At 49.6% G+C, this 12,781-nt stretch overlaps 3 protein-coding genes across 3 annotated transcripts; all 3 read left to right on the top strand.

The window, feature by feature from the left end:
* Positions 1–468: 468 nt before the first annotated feature.
* On the top strand, positions 469–2,825 carry LOC112875726 (glutamyl-tRNA(Gln) amidotransferase subunit C, chloroplastic/mitochondrial). Its single transcript, XM_025939679.1, has 5 exons — positions 469–761; positions 875–915; positions 1,682–1,737; positions 2,424–2,478; positions 2,574–2,825. The coding sequence occupies exons 1-5, from the start codon at positions 549–551 to the stop codon at positions 2,647–2,649; spliced, it is 441 nt and encodes a 146-aa protein (XP_025795464.1). The 5' UTR covers positions 469–548; the 3' UTR covers positions 2,650–2,825.
* Positions 2,826–3,872: 1,047 nt separating this feature from the next.
* Positions 3,873–5,133, top strand: LOC112877870 (putative cyclin-dependent kinase F-2). Its single transcript, XM_025942244.1, has one exon. It carries the CDS (start codon positions 3,896–3,898, stop codon positions 4,958–4,960), a length of 1,065 nt encoding a protein of 354 aa, XP_025798029.1. The 5' UTR covers positions 3,873–3,895; the 3' UTR covers positions 4,961–5,133.
* Positions 5,134–9,126: 3,993 nt separating this feature from the next.
* Positions 9,127–10,194, top strand: LOC112872721 (putative cyclin-dependent kinase F-2). Its single transcript, XM_025935788.1, has one exon. The coding sequence runs from the start codon at positions 9,127–9,129 to the stop codon at positions 10,174–10,176; it is 1,050 nt and encodes a 349-aa protein (XP_025791573.1). The 3' UTR covers positions 10,177–10,194.
* Positions 10,195–12,781: the final 2,587 nt, after the last annotated feature.

Below are 12,781 nucleotides of genomic sequence, written 5' to 3'. Positions count from 1 at the left end.
GTATCGGAGTGAAAAAGTCTGAAACGTTTTGCACGCCGTTCATTTGGCCACGGATCCCAGTTAGTGTAGTGTAGGTGTAGAGTTGGCCCCGGCACCAAACACTTTATACTACTACTAGGTCATAGGGCAGCACTGAATCGAGATAAAAGTTACCACCAACCTCGCGCACTCAAAAAAGAATCTCAAAAGAAAGAGAGTACGAAAACGTCAGTCATCTCTCGCTAGGATAGTCGGCCGAATCTGAAAAAAAAAAAGTCCGAAAGCATCATCTCTCACTACGATAGTCGGCCCAGGAAATCTTAGCCCATATAAGAAAGAGGGTGGTCTGGCCCAAACAACGGGCGCCGAAGTGAGAAGAAGGTGACCAGAGAAGCCCAAACTGACGAGCCAGGCCGGGCTCTCGGCAGCGGCTGCATTTCTTGGGCCGGGCCGGGAAGATGGCCAGCCGTCGTCGTCGTCGCTCTTCCTCCCGTATCGGTGTCGACGACCCAAATCCAATCTCTTCAGCCGGACCGGAGGCGAGCAGCGAGCGACGACGGGCGACGGGCATGCTCTCCGCCGCCGCCTCCACCATCCCCAGGCTCCGCCTCGCGGCGCAGCCGCGGTCGAGGCTCCCTTCGTCTGGGTCCCACTGGCTACGGCCCTTCTCCTCCGCCACCCATGTAACGACGCCTGCTGCGGCGGCGGGGGCGGGGTCGCTGGAGCCGCCGGACTTGCCCCGCCTCGCCAACGCCGCGCGCATCTCGCTCTCCCGGCAGGAGGTCAGTCAGCCTGCTGCCTTTATTGTTTGTCTTTATGTGGAGCATCTGCGGCTTTCTGCATGAAAGGGACTAATACTTACTGATTGCTTGTGTTCTCCGTGCCCGCTCGCCAGGCCGAGGAGTTCGAGCCTAAGATTCGGCAGGTCGTCGATTGGTAATTCTTTTTTCAATACATTTATCTCCTTTCTGTGTGTGAATAATCAAGCTTCGGTTTTCAGTGCTTTCAAATTGGACTTGGAATTCAGGGAGGCAGTGTAGATTAGACACCAGTAGACCTCACTCTCACTGTTCAGAATACCACACTTGTTCTGATCGCCTAAGCCAATGATGGCACCTTTTGAGGATGAACACTACGATGCTATGAAATGTTATAGTACAAGTCATCACTGGCGATTAAACAAGGAATAATGAACATCTGAAGAGCCAGTATGCAGTATGCTGTGGAAGAACACCGGGAAACAAACATTGTGCCATGATTAGTTGATGAAATTGGTAATGGTCTGGAAGGGATAAAGTATACCTGATTCATTGTGCTGTCATTGATTTGTCGTTTGAAAGTTTAATATTTCCAACATAGCCACCTGGGAATATAACTTGATCAGATTGGAAATTTGTAGGGACAAAAAATGTGAGAGATAATGATTCTTGCTGTTGTGGTGTAGTGGGAGGACAATGCCCTTAAAAAATAGTTGATACATTAGGCTCGTGTCGTGGTTCTGTGTCATTGAGTTCTTGATCACAAAATGGAAGGTTCTTGTTATGACAACGCATATGGCCGGGATTTTTTTATTTTTGTTTGAGAAACTCAAGCTCAACTTTGGGGGAATTGGATTTTGATGTTTGTTTGTATTTGCTGTGAGAAAATCAAAGTTGACTGATTATTTGGAACTGGGTGCTCATTGTTTTTCCTTCTTTTACAGGTTTGGGCAGCTCCAGGTGGTTGATCTTGAGTCCATTGAACCTTCACTTAGAGCTGGTATGCATCTTGTTGTTAATTGGTTATTGCTTAATTGTGTATCTTGTTTTGATAGAATATGGAAAGCTTGTCCCATTTCAATGAATATGATACTAGGGCTTCACTTCTCATTAGAATATGATTATGTAAGTCAGTGGTGCAATCCCAGTTAAGTCTACACGGTAGAGGGGCAGAGGGCTTTTCTGGAGTTTAGCTAGCACTCGGCCATTTTCTTTGCTCTTTTCTTTGGTGCTCTTTTCTGCAATAGTCTGGGTCATAACATGTTATCCATGTTAATTCAAGTATATTATAATACATACACCGTAGTGGTCACTTTGCAAATAAATACATTATTCAATACTAATGTTGCTGTGTACATATGTTTTTGAATCTTATCTTCTAGATGCTATGTTCTGTAATACCGCATTTCACATCATATGTGAAATGGAAGAACCACAGGAAAAGCAGATAACGTAATCGGTTAATTATTTACTAAACAATCAGGGCTGAGATATAATGTGTAACTGAGCAAGATAGTCTGGTATCTGAGTTCTGAGAAAAAAATAGGTCTATTTATTCCTTGGTTAGGTTTATTGCCTGTTAGTTCTGTTATTGATTCTTTAATTAGTTTTATTGCCTGTTAGTTCTGTTCTGTACGTTTGCAGCAGTACGTTACCCTTTCTCATGTTCCTCTATCTTATACACAGGTACAGCGGCTGGTAGTTCTTTGAGGGAAGATAAGCCAGAAACATTTGTTAACAGGTGAGAAGGCAACGACTCTTCCATGATTTTCGCTGAAGCCTTGCCATGCTTTGCAGCAGAAGGCTGAGTGTCTTTTTGTTTTTTTGTCAATGCAGAGATGCCATAGTAGAGGCCATTCCAAGCTATGATGATCCATACATCAAAGTGCCAAGAGTGCTGAACAAAGAATGATTTGTAGGCTGTATATCAACATTGTTAGAATGTTAAAAACGCTGAGCCATTTGTACAACGCAGCATTGTTTAACGAAACGATGAAAGCTGCAAAAGATTGAACAGAGCAATCAGCAAGCTGAGTTGATTTCGTGGCATTTCAATTTGGTAACTTTGTGATTGTGGTGCTTGGGACATACAGTTTTGGAACATCTGCTTCAGGAGCTAACATAAAAGACAGTTTGCTTCTTAAAAAAAAACAGTTGCTTTATGCTTTTTGACATGTATAGATGACTGCAGTCTTGCAGCCCTTACTTATCTTAATCTTTTTTTCAATTCCTTGGAGATTATGCTTTATATAAAACTGTGAAAGGTGGTGCCAACTGTCAAGGTAATAAAAGCTATATCAGACTGTCAGAGAGCCCAGCGGCCCTATAGTTACTGCATTTAGTTGTGGAAATCTGCAATTGATGTTTCTATTTCTTCAGATTGCGAACGGGCTTTAGCCAGGCTGGTGGAACGTCCGGCTGGGAACGGTTCGCACAAAAAAAAAATCCCCTTATATGTCCTATTTTTCAAAGCACAGTTGGGGTTCAGCTTTCTCACAGACGATGGACCACGGGTGGAGCAGGGTTTTAGGGATTTTCTTGACCTGCTTGCGAGAAGGTCCGAACAATACCGTAGGGACCCGCAGGTTAATTTTTTTTATTTCTTCAGATCACATGCCCTAAGAATAAAGCACTTCTGAGCACACCCGGAAAATCTTGCTACAGTGTATAAATTCTCGTGTTGATATTGGATCTTGCATGAGACTCAGATTTCTTACCCTCTCTATCCTCTTTTACATTTATTATAATGTCATGTAAGCTAATTTTATGTGGCAATATAATTAATGCTATAGAAACCATTAGAGCTGCGATGCTATTATAGCCCACCCGTAGTGACCGGATTCGCGAGAACGGGAAACACAGATGCGTTACGGGCAAGCCATGTCAGCCGAAGCTGTGTAGCCTGGCACGTACGCGACCGCGTCCCCGGCTGGCATCCGGATTCGGTCCGATAACGGGAGAGACAGATCATGCTAATGCGGCGACCGAACCGACTTTGTTGCCGGCGTCGGGTTTCGGCTCGAAGTCGGACTCACTTCACCGTATATATAGGTGCCGCCTCCACTCGGCATTACTCGCATCGCCACCGGCGTCCCGCGGCCCTCCCTCCCCCCTCCTCTCGCGATCATCCCGCCGCCTCCGCCTCCCCTCAGCTCGCGATGGCCGCCAGCGTCGTGGAGGCCGCCGCCGCGCGGCAGACCCGCAAGAGGACGCGCGTCGCCATGGACACCACCGACGACTACGAGGGGACCTGCTGCCTCGGCGAGGGTGCCTTCGGCGCCGTCGTCATGGCGCGCCACCGCGGCACCGGCCGGGCCGTCGCCATGAAGTACCTCCGCGAGCCCGGCGGCGGCGGCGGCGGCCACGAGGCGCTGCTGCGGGAGGCGCGCTTCCTCGAGGCGTGCGCCGGGAACCCGTTCGTCGTCGGCTTCCACGGCCTCGCCCGCGACCCGGCCACCGCGGAGCTCTGCCTCGTCATGGAGTGCGCCGGCCAGAGCCTCGACGACGCCCTGCGCTGCCAGCGATCGCCGGGGGCCCGGGGACCGCCGCTGCCCGAGGACATGGTGCGCCCCGCCATGTGGCAGCTGCTGACGGGCGCCAAGAGGATGCACGACGCCCACATCATCCACCGGGACATCAAGCCCCAAAACATCCTCGTCGGCAACGACCAGATCGTCAGGTTCTGCGACTTCGGGCTCGCCGTGCACATGGCCGAGCCGCCGCCGTACGAGCTGGCCGGCACGATGTGGTACATGGCGCCCGAGATGCTGCTGGGGAAGCCCGACTACGACGCGCTCGTCGACATCTGGTCCCTCGGCTGCGTCATGGCGGAGCTCATCGACGGGAGTGCTCTGTTCCAAGGCATCGACTACGAAGACCACCTCTGCGAGATCTTCGGCGTGCTCGGTGTGCCGGATGACACGACATGGCCGTGGTTCTCGGCCACGCCGTTCGCCGCCGAGATGCCGGACCTGGACAAGCAGCGCCAGCGGTGCAAGGGCAGCGTCCTACGTTGCATGTTTCCCAAGTCAAAGCTGTCCAAGGAAGGATTCGACCTCCTCAGTGGCCTCCTCACGTGCAACCCCGACAAGCGGCTCACGGCAGCCGCCGCGCTCAAGCATCCGTGGTTCTCCAAGATCCAATCACAGGAGGCGCCAAAGAAAGAAGAAGCAGTGTCACCGTTGCCCAAGAGACCCAGGCGGCATGCTGTGTGCGCGACTTAGATTTCTTTCGATCGTTTCATTATGCCTGTAAAGTTAGTAAGTCGATCTGTTCTTCAGAATGGATCTTTGTGATGGCTGCTGTAGTGTTGTCAATACACAATACTGAGACGCCTAGGTGTGTCTCTGAATTTTGGCATGCCAGAATCGAATACTAGGTACTATGTTTAAGTTTAACTCACACTAACATCGATACTTGAGTCAAACGGCACACATGACATGATCACTGTATAACAGAAGCAAGATGATGGGAATCCCACAGGTGAAAATTCTTTGAACTCAATAGTCAGGTGGATGGGGATTTGTCAGTTGAGACTCAAATGTGATAGTTCAAGTTTCAGCTGCTGGGAAATTGTTATCTGATCTACTTCAGCCGGAGACCATGGGTTGAGACGTTGAGTAACTTCCTATCCAATGTGTTGATTTCGCTGCACCTTCAATTTAGTGAAAGCCAAGTCTTCCTATTTTTATCTGAAAAACAATAGTTGCGCTGGATATCTAAAACAAAAATGGGAAAACGATTTTATTTGGGGGTGGCTAACGAGCAACAAGTTCTAAGCTGTGTTTGCTGGATATTCTCGGTGAGCCCATCGTATTAGTTCATTTCGGAAGTCGGAACTATTGATATAGCCTGATCTCGGCTTGGTGAAGATGATGAAGACGTTTGAGATCCCTGAAAATGCCAAATGGTGATCAATTCCTATGCTCGTTGCTCAAGCAACCTAATTGGCATACTTCCGTCTAAGAGGAAAAAATGCATTGCATCAAGTCCTCTAAAAAATGAATTCATGAATATAGAAAGCGTCCATAATTAAGCTTTCACCATACTGTAGGGCTATGCTAATTCATGAAGCTGCAGGGTGAGATACGCTGTCCTTTGCTTCGCTGCTTTTGCTCTTGCTCTGTATCTATCTGAACATTTTTTTTCTGTCTCCCCTTCCCCTCCTCAACTCCGGTTGATCGATGCTCTCAGGTTTTGCAACTACAAACAAACATTTGCATTAATTTATCGATTGGCAAATGATCATCCGAGTTGTCTGCATTGAGGATGTACCAATTCGACTCCAAACTGAAGATATTTCAGATGAGATGAGAGCTCCCCGGAGGCAGGCGGCATCTCTCCGACGAGCTACTCAGGAAAATCGTTGCACCGGCAACAAAAACAGCTGCGCGCGCTCCGGGACCGTCAACGGCGAATCGCCGGTGGCGCCGTGGATCGGGCTCGAACGGCGGCGGCGGCGGCCGCGGTGCTGGTGAAGGCCGGGAAGATCGCACTGCAAGGGACAACCGGCCGGATGACTCATTCCACTCCCAGGTTTGGCCTCTCGCTGGCCCAGCGGGATCCCCAACCTCAACGCCGAGAAGAAACCGCCGCAGACTGGCGGAGGCTGCCGGCAGCGGGGCGTTTCCGCCGTGGGCCATGTCACCGGAGCCGAAGATTTTCAGAAATCATAATATTTACAAATAGACTCCCGGTAATTTACATATAGACCCTAATTTGGATCGAGATGAATAGTCGCGATCCGAATATTTATAAATAACCCCCTAAACTTTATATTATGCCCCCTTATTCCGATCTCGATTATTATTCGCGATCCGAATATTTTTCATATAACACCCTGGTTTGCGTCGGCCTTCCGCCACCGTCGCCTTCCGCCCCGGCCGGAGGCGCAAAGCTCCATCCTGCCCTCTCCCATGGATCCCGAAGCAATGACAGGAGGAGGCGCGCCGGATTCATCCTATCTTACGAGCCGAGCGAGCAGCCGCGCGTCTGAAACTCCGGCGAGTTGGCATGGCCACTTATGCCGTCGGTTTGCCGGAGCTGTGCTGCAGAAGGAGCCTGATGGCAATGAGGGCGAAGAAGGCCGCTAGCGGCGTAGCGCAGGAGCACGGGAGGAGGCCCAGTCCTCCTGCTAGTCCCCGTCTCTCAAGGATGAAACACAGCGGCCGGTATGTGAGGGTTCTCTTTGTTGACTTTCGTTTGCATTTTAGCTGTGCTCATCAATTGTTCCCACAAGCACAAAGAGGGAATGAATTGGTAGGTTCATTCGTTGATCGAGGAAATGAAGGGAAATCTTCTATCTATCCATATGCCTAATTGCCTAATTATGCTAAACATTGGCTTAAGTCTCCCTCGTAGCGAGATGCATAATTGAAGGACCTTTCAAGTAGGCGTGCCTTCCTTCACCCAAGGAGAAGCTGGAGAGTAGATACCATCCAGTTGCAGTGTAAAAGAAGAACAGAAATCTGACATTTTTAAACAGCATTCAAATGCAAATGTTATTGCCTGGGATACATGAATCTGGATAGCAGGACACTACATGTTCTGCATCAGTGCTTGAAATCTGATTTTTTTTAAAAAAATAATACTTGAAATCTGCTGTAAAAATTCAGGTTCTGCAGGTTCGCTTTCACGTGTAGTGAAAATTGGTTTCTGGTCCCAAGCTGGTACTCTGATAGAGAGAATGTCCTGCAGAATTCCTACATAATGGTAATAGAATGATTTCACAAGTCCTGTGAAAGCGAACCATGCAGTGAAACAATACTTGTGCTGAAATCTAAATGAAAACTAGAAAAACGCGGCTAACAAACAAGTTCTAAGAGCAGCTCCAATAGTTATGTAAATTTTAGCTCCCTAAATCTATATTTAGGGAGTTGCTAAACCAGTATTGGAAGTCAAAAAAAAGGTTGGTCTCCAACAGTTCCTCATATTTAGGGAGTAAATCAAATTTGAAATCTACATGGGCTGGTAATCCATTTATTTCTACGTGGGCTGTCAATCCATTGGGCTGTTTGTCATCGTGCCGCAAATACGTACCTACGTACTAGCTGCCGCAGCCGCAGATACACGCCGCCGCAAGTACATGTACGTGTGTGACCTGTGCCTGTGGCGATCAACTTGAAGGCTAGACGTCTCCACCCGCCGGCAACCTGGATCGGCGAGAATCCCTAACCCCCCAAATCGAGCAGCAACAAACCTAGCGCAACATCCATCGGCCGAATCTGGACCACGACCCCTGCGGCCACACACCAAAATCATACGACCTAGGCCCCAAACCGCAATGGAATTCGACACGGAATCCAAGAAGGAGCAGGCGAGCAGCGATGGTTTACCTGCGAGTGAGGCGAGACGGAGGCTAGCGGAAGTATTCGATGTGGACGGCCAGGGGCGGCGCCGTCTTGACCGCTTCGGCCAGGGAGCCGTTCTGGAGGAGAGGAGGAAGAGGAACGGGGGTGTGCGCGAGATGTGGAATAAAGTGGTGGCGCGCGAAGCTGGGCGAGGTGGCGCGAAAGCATTTTTCGGAGAGAATCGGCGGGAGATGTGTTTGGGGAGCTTCCTACAAGGTCCCTACATGTAGCAAGGATTTAGAGAAATTTAAGATTTTTGTAAATTCAAGGAGTTGTATACATAACTGTTGGAGGTGGGTTTTTTTTTAAATCTCCTTAAATCAGGATTTAGGGAGCTCTTTACATAACTATTGGAGCTGCTCTAAGCTGTGCTTGCTGGATGTTCTTGGTGAGCCCATCATATTAATTCATCTCTGAACTATTTGATATAGCCTGATCTCGGCTTGGCAAATATGGTGGAGGAGTTTTGGTCCCGGTCAAATGGTAATCACTTCCTGCCGGTGCCGGTGAACTTCAAGTTCTGTAGTAATATTAGTGTCTGCTGCAGAAGCGCATAGTCTGATCAGCCCCATAATATTCAGAGACCATGCCGAGCTTACAGTTCAGAGTTTCTGACATTGCGAAGGTGTTCAGGAAATGCACGCAGGTCTGCAAACTGAAAGTGAAAAACTTCCCAAATCTGCAAACTGAATCTTCAATTTGTTCCGACCGTGTGGCCAGTGGTTACTGCTGGTTTCCCAGACCACGCACAGCGAGACAGATGCGTTACGGGCACGCACAGCATCAACCATTGCAAACCTTTCCTAATCAGGCTCGAACATCTGTAGATCGCATCTGGCGGGATCGATTTTGTGTTGACCCGGATGGATTTCAACTCGCAGTCGCACTCACTCCGATAATAAATACTCCACTTGCCTCCGCCACTCGAGTACTCGACTCGCGCGCATTCCTCGCATCGCCGCCGGCCGACTTCGGCCGCCTCGCGCAGCCGTCCCCTGCCTAGGGCAGGCAATCCGCCGTCTTTTCTTCTTCCGCTCGCGATGGCTGCCTGCGTAGAGCCCGCTGCCGCGGCGAGACAGGCCGGCCTCAAGAGGAGGCGCATCGCCGTCAGCAGCGCGGAGCCCTACGAGGAGATCAGCCGCCTCGGCGAGGGGACCTTCGGCGCGGTCGTCAAGGCGCGCCACCTTGGCACGGGCCGGATCGTCGCCATCAAGCGCATCGGCGAGGCCCAAGGCGGCCCCGCGGCGGTGCTGCGGGAGGCGCGCTTCCTCGAGGAGGCGTCAGGCGGCGGCGCCAACCCGTTCGTCGTCGGCTTCCACGGCGTCGTCCGCGCCCCGGCCACCTTGGACCTCCGCCTCGTCATGGAGTGCGTGGGCCCTAGCCTCCACGACTTCCTCCGCCAGCGCGCCACCGGGAGCCCGCCGCTGCCCGAGGCCACGGTGCGCGCCGCCATGTGGCAGCTGCTCACGGTCGCCAAGAAGATGCACGACGGCCGCATCGTGCACCGCGACATCAAGCCCCAGAACATACTCGTCGGCGACGGTCACGGCGTCGTCAAGCTCTGCGACTTTGGCCTTGCCATGTCCACGGACGAGCGGCCGCCGTACGAGCCGGCCGGCACGCTGTGGTACATGGCGCCGGAGATGCTGCTGGAGAAGCCCGACTACGACGAGCGCGTCGACATCTGGTCGCTCGGCTGCGTCATGGCGGAGCTCATCAACAACGGGAGGCCTCTGTTCCAGGGATTCTACGACCAAGGCCAGCTCTGTGCGATCTTCGACGTGCTCGGCGTGCCTGACGACAGCACGTGGCCAGGGTTCTCGTCCACGACGTTCGCCACCGTGATGATGCCGGAGCTGGACATGCAGCGGGACAGCCACCTGCGCGAGCACTTCCCCGAGACGAAGCTGTCCACGGAAGGGTTCGAGGTCCTCAGCGGCCTCCTCACCTGCAACCCGGAGAAGCGGCTCACGGCAGCCGCGGCGCTCAAGCATCCATGGTTCGCCAAGATAGGCGCGCTGAAGCTGCCAAAGGAATTGGCATGGCCTTTGTCCAAGAAACGGAGGATGCATGCCGTGTGCGTGACTTGATATTTCTTTTCGTCCTCGTCTGCATGTAAAATTACTTGTGATAGTGTTGTCAATACTGTGATGTAAATTGCATTATTCGAATTGAATCTTTTTCTGCTGTGTATTTTGGAATGAATTGGACTGGTCTTGCCTTAAGCATCTCACGCTGAGCCCTGGGTAGTGTCTCTGAATTTTGGCATCAGATACTAGGTAGTAGTAGTACATGCGAGCATCGAGTCTGAATGCGTTTAACTCACGCTAACATCAATACTTAGTCAAACGGCACACATGATCAACATGCAACAGAAAGCAAGATGGTGGCAATCCCACATGTGAACATTCTTTGAACTCAAATACGAAAACAAATAAATATATGTATTTATCGTGTGTTGAAAAATATAATAATCAGGTTGGAATGGTGGATGGGGATTTGTCAGTTGAGACTCAAATGTGATAGTTCAAGTTTCAGCTGCTGAGAAATTGTTATCTGGTCTACTTCAGCCGGAGACCGAAGCTTGGATTTTTTTTAAAAAAATATTATTTAAATATAAAATTGCAAAAAATAAATACCAAAACAAGACAATTGCAAATATCATATCCTGTCGGCCACTCAGATCGAGTGGACAGCTAAGTATCGGCTATCCAGGTGTATTTCTTTTCGTCCTCGTGTGCATGCGAAATTACTTTGTTCTTCAAAGCTGAGGATGCAAACCTGTGTAAAGGTGTATATACTATGTAAATGTTGATGTCAAAATATCCTATCCATACCTATATTCATGATGAAGTTGATGATAGTATACCTATATAGTATATACTATGAAGTTCTTTATACAAGGTGTTTGTTACATTACATATTAGAATTTGGAATAGTGAAATGCTGAATCCAGTGGAACTATGCATAATCTGATAATGTAACCCCTACGATGAACCAGTAATCAAGAGCTGAGTTTCTGCAGTCCTTTTTGAATGTTTTTTCTCAAAAATACATGTGGACTGATCATTTGTTGAAGAAAATAAGTGAATGGAGGACATGCTCACAGGACGGATTTGAAACTTCTGCTTGATGAGATACCTTTTTTTTCAATGCAGAAATGCGTTTTACTCTTTATTAGTGACAAGTATACATGAGTGCAATCTTCAAACCTTTAGTTTATCTTAATGTGTTTCCATTTCCTTGCAGGTTTGCTAGCTCCATATGTGGAAGCCGTTGTCAATTGACTAGAATGAGTAATAATTAAAAGCTAGGTTGCACTCGCCATTGTTGAAGTCACCCCAGGCCATCCTAGAGTAGCCATGTGCTTTGCTCCGACGACGCTGATCCTGAGCTTCCTTCCTTCTCAATCCGAATGTCAACGACCAAGCTGGAATGTGCATTTTGGATGTCCAGGAGGGTGAGAAACGTATTTGCTTTCACACGGTTCTAATTTAGAGTCATGGAGACACCTGCATATTCATGCCACTCGAGTGACCATGCTTTTGGAATTTGGAGTTGCAAGAGTGCGAGTCCCGGCTAGTCCTGTATATATGACTCGCTGCTGTGTCAATCTCTCACCTCGTCCAATTGTCTTTACTTCAAGAATCCAAAGCTGCTACTTTTCCCTGGATATGATGCTACTCCGTGATAGGCAGAGCTAATAAGGTGGTTGTTAGATGAGATGTTGGAAAGAACCAAATCAATACGGACAGTTCGACAAGATCGACGGACAGGAGATCTGGAGCTCACAAAGAAAGCGAAATTGCTGGCGCTGTTGCCAAGAGGTGGAGCATGCATGCTATGTAGGGGGCGCATGCAACCCGCTCCATGGTTCACCAGGATCGACGTGTTGGAGCTACGACGAACTGGCATCACATTGACGAGCCAAGAAGGATGCATGCTGCGTGCATGATATGAATTTCTGTCTTGTTCTTTTTTTTTCTCAATTACATATAAAATCTGCACATCTTTGTATTAAGTAGAAGAAAAAGAGTTTCACACAACACGTTGAGTGTGCCGCCCGGAGGGCTACATGAGCATTGTATTACGCTAAGCACAACCAGGGAGCAAACGTAGAGCTACAAAGCTGGCGACTACTCGCGAAACAGGCAACCTAGGTAGTGAGCACCGGCCGTGATCCAATCACCGCCTTCTTGCTTGAACATGCGCAACAGTTGCATCGGCATCCTTCGACAACAGTTGGTTCCACAGCTGCGACCACCATTCTGCTAGCGATTCCCGAGTCCCTGGCATGATGTCTGTGAAGTCCCAGACTGTGTAGTAATTACTCCCACCATACCTGAGCCGAGCAGGAGCAAAGGAACATGATGTGTTCTGTTGTCTCGTTCTCTTGGTCGCAAAGTAGACAAGTCAGATTCGCCTCGAGTCCATGGCGAAGGCGACGGTCCGCGGTCCAGTGTCTACGGTGAAACGCCAGCAACAGGAACAGCTTGACCTTAAGGGGAGCCCAGGTCTTCCAGATCAAGCATTCAAGCTTGCTCCCTGTAGTGCGGTTGAGCCAAGGTGAAGTGCCAGGTAAGAAGAGTGCGCAGTACTGGACTGACCCTTAGATGTCCAACGCCAGATGAATCGGTCTCCAGTGTCCCGGAGCTGGATGGATTGGAATCTGTTGCTGAGCTGGTGAATTTCCAG

Source organism: Panicum hallii, chromosome 9 (assembly GCF_002211085.1).
Source record: "Panicum hallii strain FIL2 chromosome 9, PHallii_v3.1, whole genome shotgun sequence".
NCBI classification, from domain to species: Eukaryota; Viridiplantae; Streptophyta; class Magnoliopsida; order Poales; family Poaceae; genus Panicum; species Panicum hallii.
The sequence above is the reverse complement of the archived record's forward strand: the minus strand, read 5'-3'. Positions and strand labels throughout refer to the sequence as shown.